This window comes from Myotis nattereri (assembly GCF_964212035.1).
Source record: "Myotis nattereri genome assembly, chromosome: 7".
Lineage (NCBI taxonomy): Eukaryota > Metazoa > Chordata > Mammalia > Chiroptera > Vespertilionidae > Myotis > Myotis nattereri.
The window spans coordinates 22,513,665-22,533,124 of NC_138082.1; the positions used below are offsets into that span (position 1 = coordinate 22,513,665).

The following is a 19,460-nucleotide window of genomic DNA, read 5'->3' on the forward strand; positions in this document are numbered from 1 at the left end:
GTCTGCGACCCCCTCCCACTCACGGGCGGGGCTCGGCCCGCTTGGCCGCCCTGCGACTGCGCGAGATGTGCCGCTCTGCGCGATGACGTCAGTGCGCCCGTGCGCGCTGGGGGAGGAGTGGGACCTTTGGACCGGGAGACGCAGAGGCTCCGGTAACACGGCTGGGCGGGGGAGAGGATGGGGAGGGGCAGGGAGCCCCCCCAGAGTCCGGACCCGGAGCGGGAGCCCTAGAAATGCTCAGCATCGCTTCTTCTTCTCCCAGCAGGCCTCGCCCGGCCCAGCGATGGAGTTTCCGGATCTCGGGGCGCACTGTTCCGAACCGAGCTGTCAGCGCTTGGGTGAGGGCGGAGCGCGAGGGGGTGGGACCGGGTGGAGAGGGGCTTGGAGCTGCAGACAAGACGGAGGGTGGGTTCCGGGGGCTGGGAATGCCGGGAGGGGCGGGCTCGAAGTTGGGACGGTGTCAAAGGGGGCGTGGCTAAGGAGAGTGGACTAGAGCCGGGTGGTTTGTTGCAAACAAGGTGGTGTTTTCCTTCCTCGGAGTGGAAGGCTTGAGCGACCCGGAACGATGTCAGGGTCCCGCTGGACCTGCAGTCTGACATATTCCCTGCAGATTTTCTGCCGCTCAAGTGCGACGCCTGCTCGGGCATCTTCTGTGCAGACCATGTGGCCTATGCTCAGCATCACTGTGGATCTGCTTACCAAAAGGTGAGGGTGATGGAGGATGCATGCGGAATCCCTCCAATTCCTCTGCCTCCTGCTTCCTCTCCTTTATTGTCTGAGTTTCTTTCAGGACCAGAGATTTGGTTGAAGCGGGAGTGGGTCACAGACTGAGCTCTGTTCCTTAACTATAGGATATCCAAGTACCTGTCTGCCCACTCTGTAACGTGCCTGTGCCTGTGGCCAGAGGGGAGCCCCCTGACCGTGCTGTCGGGGAGCACATTGACCGAGACTGTCGCTCGGATCCAGCACAGCAAAAACGTAAGGTAAGCATTGGAGGGGTTGGCCATGACCCAGCTGGGCTTATGGATGCCTGGACACCTGAACAACTATTCTTACTGGGTTGGAAAAGGGGGTCAGTTTCAGCAGAGACAAACCTTCTCAACTCCACCTCAGATCTTCACCAATAAGTGTGAACGCTCTGGCTGCCGGCAGCGGGAAATGATGAAACTGACCTGTGAACGCTGTGGCCGAAACTTCTGCATCAAGCATCGTCACCCACTGGACCATGATTGCTCTGGGAAGGGGCACCCAACCAGCCTGGCAGGGTAATTGCAGCCAAGTCTTCTACTTAACCTATGGGACCGTTCCATCCTTCTGAACTGACTCAGTCTTTATAACTACAAGCTGGGAAGTTTGAACCCTGTCCTCTTTGACTAGGGAGTCTTAACTTCCTTTTCAAGTGCATATTTTTCCAGACTGTTCGGAGGAACTCCCTCCTGAGTTCCCTGGTAAGGCCTGGGAGGAGCATGCAAGCTGACTACCCTAGGACACATGCCAAGAATGTCTCTTCCCTACAGACTTGCTGCCATCTCCAGAACACAAGGTCTGGCTTCTTCTACAAGCACCATCCCCAGCCCAAGTCAGACCTTGCCTTCATCTACCTCTCCCAGCAGGTAGGCCTCCCCATTTCTTCTCTCCCCTTTCCTCCTTTATCTCTGACCTCTACCTCTTTTATTTTTCTTTCTTTTTTTTTGACCTCTGCCTCCTGAATGTCTGCCTTAGAGCCACAGCCCAGTCTCCATCATGGACTGCCCCTCCAGTGATTGCTTTGCAGAATGGCTTGGTGAGTTGAGCAGAGGTTGAACGGACAGAAGCAAACCCACACAGAGTAAAGTCCAAGGCAACTGGTCTTGTTTCTCTTTTTTTGCAGAGTGAGGATGAGGCTCTGCAGCGAGCCCTGGAATTGTCCCTGGCAGAGACCAAACCCCAGGTCCCAAGGTACCTACTCTCTGGTGAAAGAGATGGGATGTGGGAAAGAGATAGGTGGGAACACTCTGATCTGTTGCAAGATAATAGTTAGGCCTGGCCAGCATGGCTCAGTGGTTGAGCATCGACCTATGAACCAGGAGGTCACTGTTTGATTCCCAGTCAGGGACCATGTCCAGGTTCTGGGCTTGATCCCCAGTTGGGGAGTGTGCAGGAGGCAACTAATCAATGATTCTCTCTCATAATTGATTTTTCTATCTCTTTCTCCCTCTCTGAAAGCAATAACAATATATTAAAAGAATAAAAAGGTAATAGTTAGGTACTTGAGCAAAAAATTAAGCTTACTAACTATATTACGTTTGCCAAGTTTTTTTAACCCATTAGGGTCTTAATTTCCTCTATAAAATGGGATCATACTAATACCTACATTGTAGGGTTGTATAGAAATTGAGATAATACTCAAAAGTGTTCAACATAATGGTGCCTAACAGATCAGATGCTTATATTTTAGATATTATTGTCATCCAACTTAAGCTGCTCCTCTCTCCCAGTTCTCAGGAGGAAGAAGACTTAGCTTTAGCACAAGCACTGTCAGCCAGTGAGGCAGAGTACCAGCGGCAGCAGGTATGAGGATGGGGTAGAGATGGGTCCTGCACTGGAAGTGAGTAAGGAGTTTTGGGGGTTCTTCCAAGTGGTTGAAAGTTTTGGAATGGTGGTTATCTTTTTGTTTTCAGTATGACTCCGGCCCATGCTGAGCTTGGAAGTGAGGACTGCCCCCTCATTTCCATGACATCACACCCTGTCTTCCCCTCCCCCTCTCCTTGCTCCAGGCCCAAAGCCGCAGCCTGAAGCCGTCCAACTGCAGCCTGTGCTAGGGCCTTGGGCTTGGGGAGGGAGGCTTAGCTGAGGAGGACTGTGGCCCTCACATCTCTAAGGTCCACAGGGAGAGGAGGCCAAGAGCAGCCTGGAGTGAAGACGAGGAATGACACAAAGGCTGTTTCCAGGGAGTATCAAGAGAAACAACTGTGGAACTCAGTCTATAGAAGGCCCTGCTGGCCCTCCAGCTACGTGGGAGATAGCAGCTGTGAACTGTTCCCTGGTTGGGCCCTCTGGGATGCTGGCCAGGCCCCACTCAACTCCCTGCATCATGTCATCCCCCTGACACTGGGGCTGCCTGCACGTGTGGGGACGGGGAGGGTCCTGGGAGGAATAAAGGATATTGGTAGTTAATAGCACATCCAAGTGGTGTGTTTCTTTCTCTTTTCCAACCAAAACCAGTAGAGTCCTGTCAAGAATGCTCACCCAATCTAAGATAGAGGCCTACTGCAGTGTGCCACATCATGAAGTCACAGTGGTCCTAGCACAGTCCACACTTTTATTTCCCCAAAAATTGCTTTACTGAAAGGTCCCTTCCCCCCACTTTGGCTAGCACAGCACCCCGAGACCAGGATAAAATATGCCATGGAAGAAGGGTACATCTTATTCCCTTTCAGTGACCCTTTGGGAAGGAAGTAGCCACAACTTTGGTCACCATTCCTTAGACTGGGGTTTGGTATCTTCAGCGAATTCATCCTGTCCCTGCTGCTGTAACCGCCACATGTCCGCATACATCCCGCCTCGGGACAACAGAGCCTCGTGCCTGGAGCAAGGAGGAAAGTGTAAGTCCCAGCTATCAGTTTCACCACAAGAGTCCTCGCCACCAGCCCGCAGAGATAATGGATTTGGAGAGCGAGAGCTCCTCTCTGAGGCCCAGCCTGTTCATCCTGCTGTGCCCCTTACCGTCCTCTCTCCACAATGCAGCCATCCTTGATGACGAGGATCTGGTCAGCATTGACCACAGTTGAGAGCCTGAGAAGTCAAGAGACCAGTTACCCACTGCACCCCCAAAAGTGGCCCCGCTGCCTGCTGCCCCGGTCCTGTACCTGTGTGCCACTACAATGGTGGTGCGGTTGGCGCAGACTTTGGCCAGAGAAGACTGGATGGCCCTTTCATTAGATGTATCCAACGCTGATGTTGCCTACAGAGAGGGTCTGGGTAAAACTGCCCTTGCCACCCAAATTCCCAGCAAGCTGCTGGCCAAGGTCTCAGGTATCAAAAAGAATCTTGTTTGCACTTGAGAACTGTAAGGTGTTTTGTGAAGCATGGATTCCTGGAAAACAGTGCCCTGCAGGAATGGCATGGGCACAGGCAGGGCCGGGGGTGGGGGTGGGGGGGGGGGATGAAGGCTGCCCAGGGCCCTCACCTCATCCAGCAGAATGATGTTGGGGGCCTTGAGAATGGTGCGGGCGATGGCGACGCGCTGCTTCTCCCCACCGCTGAGCTTCAGTCCCCGCTCGCCCACCTGCGTCTCATACCCTGTGGATATTGCCCACCTCCCTCAGGTCACACATGATAAACTTGGTTTCTGTGTTTAGATGAGGCAAGGAAGGGATGGAACAGAGGACAGAGGGAGTAACAGCCCAGGGCAAAACAGGGCCAGGGAAGCTCACCCTCAGGGAAAGCCACAATGGCATCATGGATGCCTGCAGCCTTGGCAGCAGCCTGCACCTCATCATTCCCAGCTGTGATGCGGCCATAGCGAATATTGTTGGCAATGGTGTCATTGAAGAGGACGGTGTCCTGGGGCACAACTCCAATGTGAGACCGGAGGGAGATCTGGGTCACCTGGGGCCAAGAGATCATATTCCTGGCCTGTGAGATCCCCCCAGGCCTAGCAGGAAGGATGGGCTGGCGGAAAGCACATGTGTGGACGAGTCACTCAACCTCTCTGTTTCCCCATCGCTAAAGAGAGAAGTCCCATTCTCTCCCTGCTTCCCTAGACTGCTGCTGATCTTTGTACCGTGGACAGCACCATACATGACTCTAGTGTAGGTAAGATGGTGCTAGAAAGGCTAAGGTCTCCTGCCCCAGCTTTTTGAAGAGGTGAGATCTCCTCCTCTCGCTGGATGCTCAGCAGTTACCATTCTTTTACACACAATGACAGTTTCCTCCCAAACAACCTCACCTGGGAAATGTCCTGACCATCTATTCGGATGCAGCCAGAGCTGATGTCATAGAAGCGAAAGAGCAGACGCAAAATTGTGCTCTTCCCTGCTCCAGATGGGCCCACCTGTTGTAAGGGAAACTCCTTCTTAGGCCTATTGGCTTTTAAGGCTTTTTCTCCAAGAGGGCACCAATGTCCATGGAGGCTGCCCATTCACATGTGACCACACATGACAGGGCTCTCTTAACTCCCAGCCTGGGTGACAAGCTACCATGGGCACTGGAATAAGGGAAGATGGAGAAGGCTGGGCCAAGTGGCTGGGTTTCCTCTTACCAGGGCCAGGGTCTGCCCAGGCATCACAGTGAAGGACACATCCTGCAGGGTCTCCCGCCTGCAAGAAGAGCGGGTATGGTCAGCAGGCCTGCTGCACTCCCTGTGCCCCCTTCCATCACCAGAGCTACTACTCGGCCCTGACCCTCCCCTGTGTGGGCTCTCTTCCCAAGAAGCAGGGATAGCTAAGAAGCAGGGATGAGGGACAGGAAGGCAGTAAGTAGACAGTGGGAAAGGGTCCAGGGACGGCAAAAGGGGAGGGGCTCACCCATCAGCGTAGCTGAAGTGCACATTCTCAAACTCAATCTGGCCCCTCTGGAAGCGAAGGGGCCCTGCTCCAGCAAGGTCCTTCACCTGGGAGAGTGTCACCAAGGCGTGGCGCTGTTACAGGTCTGGTATTCTCCAGACACCAGAAATACCACGCGGCTCTCACTCCCCCAAGCCCCACTCCTCTCTCTTCACTCACTTCTGTCTCCTCCTTCAGCAGGTCAAACATGTTCTCCATGTCAATGAAGTTGGTCTGGATCATCCTGCAAGCAGGTGATGGTTGGAGCTCCGCTGAGGAGCTAGGGAAATAATGCACTGCTGACGTGAGGGCCAGGGATCAGGTTACCTGTAGTAGGTGCCAAACCAGTTGAGGGGCATGTACAGCTGGATGATGTAGGTGCCAAAAAGCACAAAGTCCCCGACCTGTGGAGATCCAGGGAAGAGGATCATCCATCAGAGGCCTTCAGGTTATCACCCTGCCCACTTCCTGTCATCTCTCTGCTTCCCACCCAGGAGCCTGGTGGCCAGACATAGACCCCAGGCCCCCTTTTCCCTGTCCCCAGCACAATTCCTTCACCTGTAGCTTCTGCTCACTGACAAAGTACGCGCAAAGCAGAGAGCCAGCAAGCAACCCAAGTCCAATCACCAGGTTCTGAGTCTGATTTAGTAAAACCAGTGACGCGCTTGACTTCCACTCCAAACCCTGTGGAAATAACATGGGAGAGAGGAATGTCACATATGTGCTGACCATCACCAAATCCAAACCTGGGCCCAGGCACCTTCAACCTCACAGCCCAAATTTTATTCTTTTTGGCTCTGGTAATGCCACAAGGCCAGGCCATTGCTGTCAGTAGGCCTCAAACTAGCGTGCTCACCTGATATTTAATGATGGCTTCTCGATAACGTTCCACTTCATAACCTTCTGCATTGTAATACTTCACCTGATGAATTCAAAGCACCATTTGACATGGCTGCAGCATTCAGCACCTGGATCACTGCTTCCAGATCCCCAATCCCTCCTTCCTAATTTTAAATAGCACATCTTGCACCCCCCAGCTCCTCAGCAGCCTCGGTGGTCCCAGGCACAAACCTCCATATTTCCATGCTTCACACCACTGCCACTAAGGCCTCTGTTACCGTTTCAAAGTTTAGCAAAGAGTCCACGGCTCGTGCCCGGGTAGCATTTTCCTGTGTGTTCATATCACGTCGAAACTTTGTTCTCCACTCAGTGACCACAATGGTTAGGGCTATAGCATGAAAGGAGGAGGGAAAAGGAGAAGAGATCAAGACAACATTTTCAACAGCAGAAACCACATGTGTATGTCTGATGCCTACTACACACTAACCCTATGTCACAGCCCAGGGACCCAGGTTCTGAAGAGAGAACATCCTAAGCTCCCTGAGGGAAGAGGCTGTGTCCAAGATATCTTTGCAGCCTGTACAAAGCCTCATCTGTGAAGATGCTTTTGATGAGCAAATCAAGGCCAGCTGCCTCTGTGACATAGTGCGCTTTCTCCTTGCCTCGTTCCACACGGGACCTAATATGACCACGATGCCCTGGCCCTCCACACAGGTTACGCTAACGTGTCCATGGCAGAGGAGTATGCCCATCCACCATTACTGGGCGCTGAGGAGACTATTCAAGTCCACTAATCTATAGTCTTCCAAACTGGGTCACCCAAGTGGGGTCAGAGCTCATGCTCAAGGGAGTCCTTGGAGAGTTCAGGGAGCTGGTTTCACCAAGCAGCACGCACTGAGGTAAAGACTCATGCACAGGAACACGATGAGGCCAAACCAGGCGTTGAAGAACATGCTGAAGTAGATGATGCCAATGATGATGTCAGCCAGTGTGGGGAGAACGTTGAATATCAGGTAGCTGGGAGGGGAAGTCAAGTGACAAAGAAAAGTATATGGGCTCAGAGCCAGCAACTCTGCCTCTAGCAGTTTCAGTGTGGTTTTTTGTTTTCAACAGCAACAGACTGCAATCAAGCTAAATGCCCCTCAGGAGGTGGATGGCTAAAGTAAACACAGCATGCCCAAACTACAGCATGCTCTGGGTCTATCATAATGAAAGAGGGAGATCTTCATGCTCCAATGAGAATACATCTCTGTAACATTTTGTTAATCAACTGTGAGGCCCTAGTGGTCTGGCTCAGTGGATAGAGTGTCACCTGAGGACTGAAGGGTCCTGGGTTCGATTCCAGTCAAGGACACATGCCCAAGTTGTGGGCTTAATCCCAAGTAGGGGGCATGCAGGAGGCAGCCAATCAATGATTCTCTCTCATTGATGTTTCCATCTCTCTCTCCCTCTCCCTTCCTCTCTGAAGTCAATAAAAAATACATTTAAAAAGTAAAAAAAAAATGCAACTCTGAGGATGACCCCTATGTTGTGCCTGTTTTAGGAAAAACCTTCACAATACCACTTTAGTTCTGGGAGTCTGCACATATACATGTAAAAATGCCAAGAAGCAGAACTCAGCACACTAAATGCAGTGGAAACCTCTAAAGAAGTGAGCAGAATTCAAAAGAGATATGCTCTCAATCTACTTTAAGTTATTACAGAGCATATGTACATTAACCTTATTAGAACAAGGAAGAGGGCGAAGGGGCAGCTCCCCAAGCTGGGTCAGTTCTCAGGCCCCCCTGCTTTTCCTGTCCCACCCCCTCACACTCCTTTCCATGGGCTTGGTACCTGAGCAGCCCAGTGACACTGGCTGTGCCCCGGTCAACGACTCGCAGCACCTCCCCTGTTCGGCGCCCCAGGTGCCAGCGCAGTGAGAGCTCATGCAGGTGGGAGAAGAGGCGCAGCTCCATGCCCCGAGATGTGAACTGCTGCACCCTGATCCACAGGAATGTGCGAAGGTTGCTCACAAAGCCTGAGGAGGATTCAGTAGGGCTAAGGGGACAATTGACATCAGCCCAGCACCCCGATGTGAAAGGCCAGAAAGCACCAAAGAGTCCAGGGGAGGAATGCCTGTGGGAGGGAACTATGGGGAGGAGAGGGAGGGGCCGTACCACCCAGGGTGAGAGTCCCCCATACCTGTACTGCCAGTGCCACCACCCTGGAGGAACTTGAGGAAGACATAGGTGGTAACAGTCCAGGCCAGGGAGTGCCAAGGTGCCTTCTCAGTCAGCAAGTTTACTATGGAGAAAATGAGTCTAAGCCCACTTATGGCCCCCTAGTCCCCTCTTCAGAAGAGACTGCCCCAGGCACCAGCCATAGCTTTTTTCTGACCACCCAGCTCTCAACTCTGTCGCAGTGCCCTGGGTTGACCGCCCCCCACCCCTAACCAGTCCAATGAAGGACCAGAGTGCTAAGCTGGCACCCCTCTCCCTCACCTATATCCCTATAGAAGATGGGCACCAACACATTCAGTCCCCGGTCCAACCCCATGAGCCCCAGGCAGATGACCACAACAAGTTGCAGAGCTGGATTTCCCCGAGGCCACAGGTAGCCACTCAGTAGCCGGAGCTTCCTGCCAAAGTCTCGCCAGGTAGATGCTGGTGGCCCCTCTGTTGACTGAACCTAGGATGGTGAAACACATAGAGGGAAGCTTAGAAATCATAAAGAAGTGCACTAGCCAGAAACCTTCTAGGAAAAATGTAAGGGAGTGCAGACCCCAGGCATTTTAGACCCACAAGTAAGCCCTGATGGGATCAGAAAGGCTAACAGGGCACAATGTGAGGTTTGGGTAAGAAACAGTTTATTATGGTAGGAAAAAATGATGCCAGGAAATGAAGACAGACCCTAAGGTTCAGAAGTTGAGGTGTACCTGGCTCCTTTCTACATCCTGATCGTCTTCATTGACCCGAAATGCGTAGGACTGGGGACGAAGGCCGGGAGCCCAGAGCCCCAGGACAAAAAGCCCTCCAGAGACCACATAGCGCAGCACCCACAGGCTAAACTGTACCTAGAATGAAACATGTGAGGAGAGTATCAAACAGGGCCAAATCCCATTGTTACTACTAATAACAGGGTTGGGGATTGAACCATGGGCACGCACCCTGGTTCCTCCTGGGGCCCAGCATCTAATGGGCTGGGAAGAAAAATCCACAATGACTCAGCATGGACACGCCCTACCAGCTGGCTATCAGCTCCCAGCCAGCGTCAGCCCCTCCCTCTTCCCTTAAGAGTCACCCCAAAGCGTGGAGCCAGTATGAACAGACTTGACATCCTTCTTCCCAACCCCTGCCACCCATGCTTCCACTCTCCCATGAGGCCCCTCACCTGCTGGCCCAAGTCCGCCCTTGCCCACCACCACTGTGGGCTGTTCCAAGACACCAGGGCCAAGTTCTCGGCTGCAAAAGCCACAGTCCAGAGGAGCAGGAGACCTGGGCTGTGGCTGAATTTGATCCAGGCGCCCATTGCTAGCTTCTGCCGCGCCTGGCTCCGTTCCACAACGAGCAGTCCCAAGCCACAGGCGCCGGCCAGGGTGCCCAGTATGGAAGCCAGCAGCAGGTAACCTGGCAGCGGGGCCCCCCGCGCAGTGCCCACTCGACCAACCAGGCTGGCCAGGGGCAAGGCCACCTGAAGTGTGGCCAGAAGCAGCTGCAGCACGTAGGGAGCGACACGAGGACCGGCCCCCCAAGACAGCGCGTCGGTGACTGCTGGACGCTCCCGCCGCTTGCAGGGAAGGGCCAGCACCAAGGCCAGAGTCCCCAGGGCCGTCAGCACCGAGGGCGTGAGGGTGAAGAAGAAGCAGGGGCTCAGGCCACCCTGCGCCCAGGCCGGACCCGCGGGCCCTTCGGCCTCACAGTAGTTGCCCACAGTCACCATGGCAATGCGGGGCCGCAGGCCGAGGCTGCGGGGGCTGCGGGGCAGGCGAACGGGGCCAGCCGCTTGGGGAGGGGCACGGATGCCGGGCGACCTCGGGTCATGGAGCCGCGGGGGTCGCTGTCAGGGATGCACGTGGACCCAGTCCCAGCCACACCGCCCACTCGCTCCGCGCTTGCGCCGCCGCCACGCACTCGGCGCACTCACGCAGGGCACGTCCGCCGCCTCTGCCGACCGCCCCTCGCTCGCTGGGACCCCGGGCTGAGTCCGCTCCACACGGATGTGGTGCCGGACTCCAGCCGCATTCTTCTGCAGCAGCGCCGCCCACCGTAACCGCCCAGTCCCTTCCCAGCCATTGGCGATGTGTCACCGAAGGGGCGGGGGATGGGGCGCTGGGGAAGGCGAAACAAACCAGCGGAGTCAGCTCGGTCACGTGCTCAGAGCGGGAAATCTGACCGCCCATCCGGCTGGAGACCTTGACCTCCAAGGAGCCTTGGATCGGAAACGGCCCTTTTGCTAAGCCAGCTGGCTCGGTATGTCCTTGACACCGCACAGGCCCACTTTCCTACGGGGCCTGTCCCGGTCCCCAGCCACCTGTAGGGACTCCATGTACCCCACTCCGCTTGTTCCCCGAACCCTAGCGGTGGAGACAACATGGCCGCGACCTGGTCAAAGTCCCTTCTTTATTAAGGGTAATCAAGCTGTACACAGTCACCACCGCGTCCCGCGGTGAGTTCAGGCAGCGCAACTCACCACTCCCCGCAGCGGACCAGAGCCGAGGGTGGGGCTGAGGGTAAGAGCTGGGTCCCAGCATGCAATGCGGCAGCCCAAAGCCGAGGGCGAAGCCATCCTGCCGCCCCTCTGTCCCCCTCTAGGGGACAACAGGAGGCAGGTCAGAGCTCTCTTGCTGGGAGGTAGACGGACCAGGGCATACTCCAACCCCGTCCCTTGTGCAGGAGGTGTGAGGGGTGGGGGTACAATAAGCAGTAATGGGGGCCAGGAAGGCCTCAGTCTCCCAGGAGCCATCTGAAAAATTGGACAGGGCAGCAAAAAAATTCCATCCTGCTCCTGTAATTTAGAAACCATCCTTAGTGTCAAAAGATAGCGTGAGAGGAGCTGGGAGCTAGGGCCTCTACGCCAATGCAAATCAAAAGTTGAACAGAAGGGCAACAAGCGAACAGAACCAGAGCAAGCAGCTCACATGCCAGTGATGTGCAGGAAGGGAGGGGTGAGCAGGCTGTAGCACTGGGAGAACTGGGGGTGAGGTAAGGGCCACAGCCTGAGCTGCTCATCTATTCAGGGTGAGGAGAGGGAGGCCACAGAGGTTGAGGGTCCAGGCCCAACCTCCCCACTCCACAGTTGGCACAGGTTCTCCCTGGTTGGCAGCTTCTGTGGTGGGCAGTCCTCTGGAAACTCGTAGGGGTAGGTGCAAAGGTGGCAGTATTGGGGCTGGGCTGGGGACCAGTTGCTAGCACCACACTCCGAGCCAAGTGGGTTCCTGGGGATGAGGCTAGAGTCCTGTGTGCCCTGGTCCTAGGCCCCCAATTTCTCTCCTGGGGCTGTGGTGAGCCTAGTATTGGCACCTCTCTTGGCCAGGCACGGACACACAAACACCATACGCGTGGAGCCAGGCAACACTCAGAGAAGCCCTCCATGGCAGGTGGATGGGATGGCAGGGCAACAGATGCCTGCATCCTGGGGCATAGGGACCCTCCTCAGCCTTGTCTAGACCTGTGGAGAGAAGAGGGTTGGTAGTAGAGATAGTCTTCAGCTATCTGCTGCTTACCTAAAAGAAGCCTGGAGATAAAAGAAAAGGAAAGCTTGATTCTTGGGGAGGTAAGCAAAGGAAAAATCAAGGCCTGTATTTCAGAGCAGGCGAGGAAAGAAAGGGGAGTGTATTTTGGGTGAAAGGGTGCAGAATCTCTGCTTGAGAGGCCCAACTTCCTTCGCGTGAGCTTTGACCTCAGCCTGGAAGTTGCTATTTCTGGCGGTTAACAGGTCCTGGAGCCCTTACCTTGTGCACCTGAGGGGGGAGCTCATCCTCAGAGCCCTCCTCGGGCACAGGCTCTGGGTGCCTTGATGCTGACTGTCCATCTTCAGCCCACCCGCCAAGGGGCAGCCGAGAGAAGTGAGAGGGAGCCCGGGGCACTGTGCCAGGATCTAGAGACACAAGTAAACATACTCTTAGAATGAATACAAACAGGAATGAGGGGAAGGGTTGCCCTGTGTGGGGACAGAGAGGGGTTATTCTCCTTGGCCTGGTCCCTCTCACTTCTTTCTTCACCAAGAGGGATGCGAAGAAAGGCTGTGTCCTCCTGAACGCCCACTGGATACCTGTGATGCCACCGTAGCGCCTCTGGAAGCCCCCTTGCAGGGCAGTGGTCTCCGGTGCTCCAGGCCGGGGTACAGCAGCACAGGGATAGCTGGCAGAGCGGGGGATAGATTGGAGGTGCCGGGCACCTTCTCCCCCCTCTTCAGGAGCACTCTCCCCACTGTCATCACTCTCCCGGCGGTGCCACACATGCCTCTCAGGTTCAGCCTGGGCTTGCTGCTTGTGGAGCTGAGAAGTGGGGGGCTCATTAGTTGGGAACAGAAGGGTATCTGTCTGAAACAGCTGCTCCCCACCATGGTATCAGCCAGTTCCCATTTATACCATCTCACCTAGAATCACTGACCAGAGTATCTATTGTGTTAACAGTGTGTAACATACATACAATGTTTTACAGGTTAAATTCTTAGCAGACCCCTGGAATGAGCCTGTGCAAAGGTTATAATAGCATCCATTGTATCTAGTCACTTGATTTAAGAACAAACTATGGATCTAAGTGCCAGGCACTCTTTTAGGTGCTGGGGATATAGTAGTGAAAATCAGATCAAAATCCAAGCCCTTTTCGGGCTTATATACTTAGGAGGGAGGAAGGGGGGAGAATAGACAATAAATAAATAAATAAATAAATAAATAAATAAATAAGGAAATAATAAAATATGTCAGATGGTGCTAAATGCTATGGAGAAAAATGGAGTGGGAAGATTCAGAAGGGCGGGCAAGGGAAGTTTTTACTCAGTGTGGCCAGAGACTGTCACATGGAAAAGCTAAGAGCAGAGATCTGATAAGGAGAAGGAGGGAGCCATATCAATATCTCAGGGAAGGGGGTTCTTGGCAGGGGAAACCACAGTGTGTAAAGGCCCTGGATGAGAATAAGCTTGGCTAAATGGATAGTAAGAGGGTATATGTTGGAATGGAAATTGCAAAGCAGGTAAATGGCAGAGTAGAGATTTGAACCTACGTCTTGCTTCTCCACCTCTAAAACCCTCTATTCTGTTTTTCAACTGCTACCTTGGGTCCATGGCCTTGCTCCTTGCGGCCCACTCACCTGGTGCATATAGAGGGCGTGCAGGCTCATCTCAGTGGATGCATATTCTGACAGCACCAGGCTCTGCAGCTGTCCTTCCCACACACTGCTCCCAGAGCTGGCTGTCCTGGCATCCATCCTGTCCCTCCCAGCACAGAGACAGCAATTATTAACATTTCTGAGACCGATATAAAATGCTAGGTGCTACTGCCATGCCCTCCCATCTTGGCCCACCTCTACTCACCCAGAGCCTGTCATGGTACTGGGAGCCCGGCCCGTGGAAACCTGACCAGGTTGCAGAGGGGAGAAGGAGCACAGGGCAGAGGCGACTTCAGTCCTATGCCTGGAACCCTGCAGGTCTCTGGGCAGTGAAGGACCACGGCAAGATGAGCCGGCCACTACATTTGCAATAAGACTCAGTGGCTATGAAAGAAAGGGGTGAGAATTCTCAGGACAGGAGGGAAGCCTCTGGGGCCCCCAATATTTTTTATATCAGGAACCAATGACACAGACTAAACAGAGAGAAGGAAAACTATAGGGTAGGCCAGTGGTCAGCAAACCGTGGCTCGTGAGCCACATGCAGCTCTTTGGCCCCGTGGCATGGGCCACGAAGTTTCAATCGCACTATATGTGCGCGCCCACATGTGGTATTTTGTGGAAGAGCCACACTCAAGGGGCCAGTTTGCCGACCACTGGGGTAGGCCCTTCCACCCCATGCCCAGTTCTCAACTCCAGCTCCTGGAGTCCACCCTGCCCATCATCTCCCAGCCCCCAGCAACACACCTCAGACTCAGATTGTAAGGACTGGATGGATGTAAAGAGGGCATTTTCAGGGAGTAGACCCCCTTGGGCAAGGCCAGCAGCTGCTCCATCCCGCTGAACCTGTTCCTTGAGGAAACCCAGGAAGGCCGTGCTCTCACGTGGTGGCTGCCAGCCAGGGTTGGTGATGGCAAAGTGCATAAGTGACAACTCTGTTTTCCCGTCCTCGGCTTGCTGGTACACTGAGGCCTCGGTCTGACCAGCAGATAGCCACTGCACAAGAGAGGCCACAGTGAGAGGATAGTTCTCTTACAGGAACCCTTTTTGTACCTTTCCTGCTAGGGAGAGGTTTACCCCTGGAGGACAGAGACCGCAATACACTGCTGTATCTTGTCCAGGGCCCTGGTGCCCACCCCAGGAGTGGCCACACACTGAACTAATTGCTTGGTTTGTGCCTTTCTCAGGGAGCTTCTTGGCCAAGGGTGCCAGTTTGGGGCTAAAATCCAGCCCAGGCTCCTGTTTATCAAGCAGTGTGTGCCTGGAGACAGGGCTGCTGTTTTGTGAGGTGTTGGCTCAGGAGAGATACCTTTTTGGAGTTTGCAAGCACTGTCTCTAGCCACCTGCCCCCTCCTCTCCGAGTACCTGGGGATGCCCATGCTGGCGAACATCCATCTGGGCAAAGGAGCAGGTATCTCCAACACCAACAACCTCCACAGTGAAATTGCGGAAGAAGTCTATAATTTCCAGGGCCCGTGGACGCAGGCAGAAGATGAGGATGAGGGGTGTGACAATGGGGCTCAGTAACTCCTCCAAGATGAATACCTACAAGGGAAGGGACCAAGGCCATGAGAGCAGGAGAGATCCCAGGCCTCACCACCAAGCTATCGGCCAGTTTCTAGCAGGCCCTAACTCCAACTCCACTCACTGCCTTGTACTGGAAGAGCTGGGCAAACTCGTCCCGGGTCTGCGAGCGGTGGGCATTACCCTGCCAGTGGTCGGGCATGTAGTGGATGTGAGCGAGGATCACGCGGAGCAGCTGCTCAGGGCAGAACACCAGGTGCTGGTCTGGGATAAAGGACCTGCAGGACCAGGGTCACAGTGAGACGTCAGCCTTGCCAGGGAATGCTAGTCAGCTCGCTCCCACCTGCTACCCGACCCACCTGCACACGGTCACAGTGACCCCCAGGAGTGTGACGGTGGTGAGGACGTGTTCCACAGCTAACACATCTTCGTCGTAGATGGTGAGGGCAATAAGCACGGCCAGGATGGAGCCAGCAAAGAAGGCGCAATTCTTGGCCAGCAGTGTCAGCAGAGGTGACAAGAAGCAATTCATGTACTTGGAGGCTGGCTTGTAGCCACGGTTCAGACGGGACTGCAGCTCATGCTCCAGCTCGTTGAAGTGGCGGAGGTAGCAGCGGCCATAGAGTGACCAGCAACGTGCTCCCAGGGCCCCAGGCTCCCGCTTCAGCACCTCGGCATAGCTGAAGAAGGCATAGAGGATCTGCCAGATGAGGATGAGGGGGCACAGCAGGAAGTTGGCGATGCCAATCCACAGGATGCGGTTGCTGAGGCGCTGGGCCAACTCTAGCCGTTGCCCCCCACGTTTGTACTCAGCCTTGAGGCTCCACTCATTGAGAAACAGAGAGCCAGGTCCCCAGAAGAGGATCAGCTCGAAGTTGTACTTGAGGCCACGGGTGAAGAAGACAACCTCCCCAAGGCCAGGCAGGCGGAAACGCAGGGGCAGGAGGGATTTGTTAACCAGTGCCACCATGTAGTTCTGGAAACGGAGGATGCGGTGGTATATGTCCAGCTCTGTCAGCTCACGCTTGTGGATACAGATCTGGTGCTCTTTCTGGGTCTGCACAATCCGAGCCTGCACTTCCTGCCACGTGCAGTATGGAAGGGCAGACTGTGGGGTGGGGAAGAGACAAGGTGTGGAAGGTGGGATGGTTGCCTTGACCCATTGCCCTGCATTACCTGAGAGGCTCAGGGTCCTGTGCTTAGTTGAGTGGAGCTCTTAAGCAGATGCTCCCTCACCTGCCAATGACAGCCGAGGAGGCCTGATGCCCAGGAATACACCCCACCCTTACCAAGGTGAAGAAGGCATCTTGGGCTGTGGCGCTAACTGCCCAACTTCCCAGTCTCACCATGGGGATGCGCAGAGCATGCAGGTAGAAGGAGTGGATCTCCCAGTAGCAGCAAATGTTATAGATGAACTTGATAAGCCGGTGGACCCAGAAGACACCAGCGATGACCAGAATGGTGATGAGAGAGCCATTTTCCTGAATCCTGGTGGGGTAAAAAATGGCGAGAAGGGGTGCCTTTAAGGAGTCTTGGCAGATAAGCTGCTCTCCTGGAGGATTTGGCAAGGCTGGGCCTGAGTCTCTGTTCTAGGGAATGTGTTATTGCCTCACATTCCATTCCATTCCCCACCTTCGATCAGAACTACAGGCTCTGATGCCCTCTGACCTGCAGCCCTTACCTGGCACTACAGACTTGGGCAGGCAAAAAGGCATCTGGCAGAGTGACCTTGACGGGCTCGGTGGGGTGAAGACTGTGGTTCACCATCTTGTTGGCAAATAAGATGTCATAGTCCACACAGCTGACCAGAAAGGTGGTGAAGGCAACCACAAAGAGGAACTGCCTGGAGAGGTGGGAAGAGGGGGCGCAGCCCAAGGGTCAGACAGGCACCAGTGAAATAGTGTGGAAAAGAGAGGAGTCTGGAAGCAGCGGGACAAGATTAGGGAGCAGCCTCTGGGAAATGGAGGGGCTGGGGAGCTCCTCGTGGGCTCTCTCTACTGCTCAGCCATATAAACAAGTTCCTATTTTTTGCTTTTAGCTTCAGGCCCTACAGAATCAGTGTGCTTCTGTCTTTCGCCTCACAGTAATCTCTGCCACTGCTTACTGGACTCTTTCAAAAGTCTTGATTGTTGTCACTGGTTCCTGGTCCCTGACTTCCTTTTGATATAGTCGTTAGAAGCCCTTTGGGGATTTGAACTCTTTTCTTACGGAGGGATGGTTTCCCAACCCCTTCCTCTTTGGCAAGGTCATATGGCTCCTTCCTCTTAGAAGGCTCTCTGCCCAGCAGCAGGTCTAAGGCGCAGCCACGGCAGAACAGAGACACTTTTCTCAAGTGGCTGGCATCTCTGACTAAAGCATGCCCATTCCACTGGAGCTCTGATGAAATTATCAAGCCTGAATTCTCTTCATGGGAGAGGCAGAACTTGGAAAGCTTATATGGGAGATAAAAATGGTGAAGGCTGTAAATTTTGGTGCCATATCCAGTCCCTGAAATACAAAGGTTTGCAGAATTTTGAGCCCGGGACTGAGATGCATTGGCAGGTAGGGCCAGGGGTGAGCTGAGATGTATTCCTTTACCAAATGATCCATCCCTTTTTATACTTACATAAGCTCAAAGATCTCCCCGATGAGCATACAAGTGAAGCCATTCTTCTGGTGTAGATTATAAACGTGTAATTCTTAAGAAAAAGTGGTTCGTAGAGACAGCAATTAAGAGCACAGACTTTGGTGTCACATACCTGAGCTTAAGCCCTGGCTCAGTGACTTTCTAGCCATGTAATTTTGGCCAAGTACTTAACCTCTTTAAGCTTTTGTCTGCAGTGATATATTTGGAATAACAGCACCTATCTTATAGGATTATTAGGTCTAAGACAATGCATGTGAAGTATTTAACACAGAGCTGACACAGAATGAGTCAAAAGACATTAATTATTATGGTTATTAACATCCCATCAAAAAGGAGAAGCACTCTTAGAGAGGTCCCTTATAAATAAACACCACAAGTGAAAGGCACCGCCTGGCCAGTGTGGTTGAGTGTCTACCTATGAACCAGGAGGTCACGGTTCGATTCCTGATCAGGGCACATGCCCAGGTTGTGGGCTCGATCCCCAGTGTGGGGCATGCAGGAGGCAGTGATTCTCGCTTATCCTTGATGTTTCTGTCTCTCTCTCCTTTCACATTCCTCTCTGAAATCAATACAAATACTTAAAAAAACAACCCAACATTAAAAAAAGAAGTGAAAGGTACATAGCTCTTGGTAAATGTGGGATATCATTACTTAGAACAATCATTATTTCCCCCATCCTCTTTTAACCTCAATAGTTCCATCCCCCTTACAGGGATTATAGTCAAACCCAACCCAACTTCCCACCAGAGGCCTGGCTTAGAGAGGGGCTAAAGGTCCCACAGCTCCAACACAGAGACACAAAGGATATTCGAGAGAAAAAGAGGTCGAGGTTTTCAATGTGGTGCCAAGGTGCTGTGGGCACAGGAGTAGAGATGTCAGAGCCCCTTGCTCCCCACTCCACCAACTCTCCCCCATGCCCCAGCTCTGGCTGTCATGGCCAAGAACTTACACTTGCTCCCCTCAGGGACGTGCACCAACAGGTCCTCCTCTCCTGGGGGTGAATCGCTGTAGGAGGCCTCTAGGCGCTGGTATTCAGTGTCAAACTGCGCCATCACCACCGCCCCCTGTCCACCTTATCCACCTGCCAGAAATGAGGAAAAAGAGACCCAGGGTCAGCCCCCCCATACTGCTGGTCTGCTGACCTGCCTACTAGACCAAGAGTGAGAAAGAATTCTTGGTTTCCACTACCGTCTTCTTGACTCAAAGACAGAGGAGGAGGAGTAAGTTCAGGGCTTGGGAGACCTTAACTGGCCAATGAGGTGAGTCATTCCCAGAGCCTTTACTGAGTATATGCTGAGGCTTGCTGGCCTGAAGCCAGACTCCGCCCCTTTGGGGGATCTGTTTCATTTTCTATTAGTAGATAGAAGGGGCCCTTTCCCTGCCCTTCTGGAGCAGCCTGGTCTCCTAAGAGACTAGCAGTTTGGAAGCATTTTGTAAACAATGGTCTGAAATAAGCACATGGCCTTACCTGCTCCATGGACAGTGTCTGCTTCACGGACAGTGTCTGCTTCACTCCAGCTTTGATGTCCTGGCTCTGCAGCTGCTGGAGGAGAAGATGTCAGGCCCCAGAGAGTAGAGTGGGGACAGGAAAAAAAAACCAACCTTTGCAGGCATGCCCCCGACCCCACCAAGAGGGGCCAA

General features: G+C 53.7%; 3 protein-coding genes across 6 annotated transcripts; 1 reads left to right on the top strand and 2 right to left on the bottom strand.

The window, feature by feature from the left end:
• The first annotated feature begins 99 nt into the window (after positions 1-99).
• On the top strand, positions 100-3,161 carry ZFAND2B (zinc finger AN1-type containing 2B). 4 transcript variants are annotated; one of them, XM_081095746.1, is made up of 10 exons: positions 100-152; positions 263-338; positions 611-705; positions 852-983; positions 1,114-1,265; positions 1,518-1,613; positions 1,723-1,783; positions 1,871-1,938; positions 2,478-2,550; positions 2,661-3,161. In XM_081095746.1, the coding sequence occupies exons 2-10, from the start codon at positions 284-286 to the stop codon at positions 2,679-2,681; spliced, it is 753 nt and encodes a 250-aa protein (XP_080951872.1). In that variant the 5' UTR covers positions 100-152; positions 263-283; the 3' UTR covers positions 2,682-3,161. The 4 variants fall into 4 exon arrangements, with proteins under 4 accessions (XP_080951872.1, XP_080951870.1, XP_080951873.1 ...); XM_081095744.1 differs by having other exon boundaries at positions 2,757-3,161; XM_081095747.1 differs by having other exon boundaries at positions 266-338.
• Positions 3,162-3,281: 120 nt separating this feature from the next.
• Positions 3,282-10,602, bottom strand: ABCB6 (ATP binding cassette subfamily B member 6 (LAN blood group)). The gene is made up of 19 exons (XM_081095738.1): positions 9,735-10,602; positions 9,280-9,417; positions 8,846-9,032; positions 8,547-8,648; positions 8,199-8,382; positions 7,261-7,382; positions 6,644-6,753; positions 6,382-6,447; positions 6,084-6,209; positions 5,853-5,929; positions 5,706-5,769; positions 5,508-5,593; positions 5,243-5,300; positions 4,931-5,035; positions 4,416-4,590; positions 4,169-4,281; positions 3,849-3,943; positions 3,706-3,774; positions 3,282-3,565 (listed from the first exon to the last, which is right to left on the bottom strand). The coding sequence occupies exons 1-19, from the start codon at positions 10,281-10,283 to the stop codon at positions 3,454-3,456; spliced, it is 2,538 nt and encodes an 845-aa protein (XP_080951864.1). The 5' UTR covers positions 10,284-10,602; the 3' UTR covers positions 3,282-3,453.
• Positions 10,603-10,949: 347 nt separating this feature from the next.
• On the bottom strand, positions 10,950-18,886 carry ATG9A (autophagy related 9A). Its single transcript, XM_081095748.1, has 14 exons — positions 18,769-18,886; positions 18,628-18,671; positions 17,799-17,863; positions 16,875-17,036; positions 16,540-16,681; positions 15,553-16,301; positions 15,318-15,471; positions 15,035-15,214; positions 14,417-14,665; positions 13,878-14,056; positions 13,655-13,772; positions 12,615-12,840; positions 12,295-12,440; positions 10,950-12,011 (listed from the first exon to the last, which is right to left on the bottom strand). Exons 1-14 carry the CDS (start codon positions 18,869-18,871, stop codon positions 12,006-12,008), a joined length of 2,523 nt encoding a protein of 840 aa, XP_080951874.1. The 5' UTR covers positions 18,872-18,886; the 3' UTR covers positions 10,950-12,005.
• Positions 18,887-19,460: the final 574 nt, after the last annotated feature.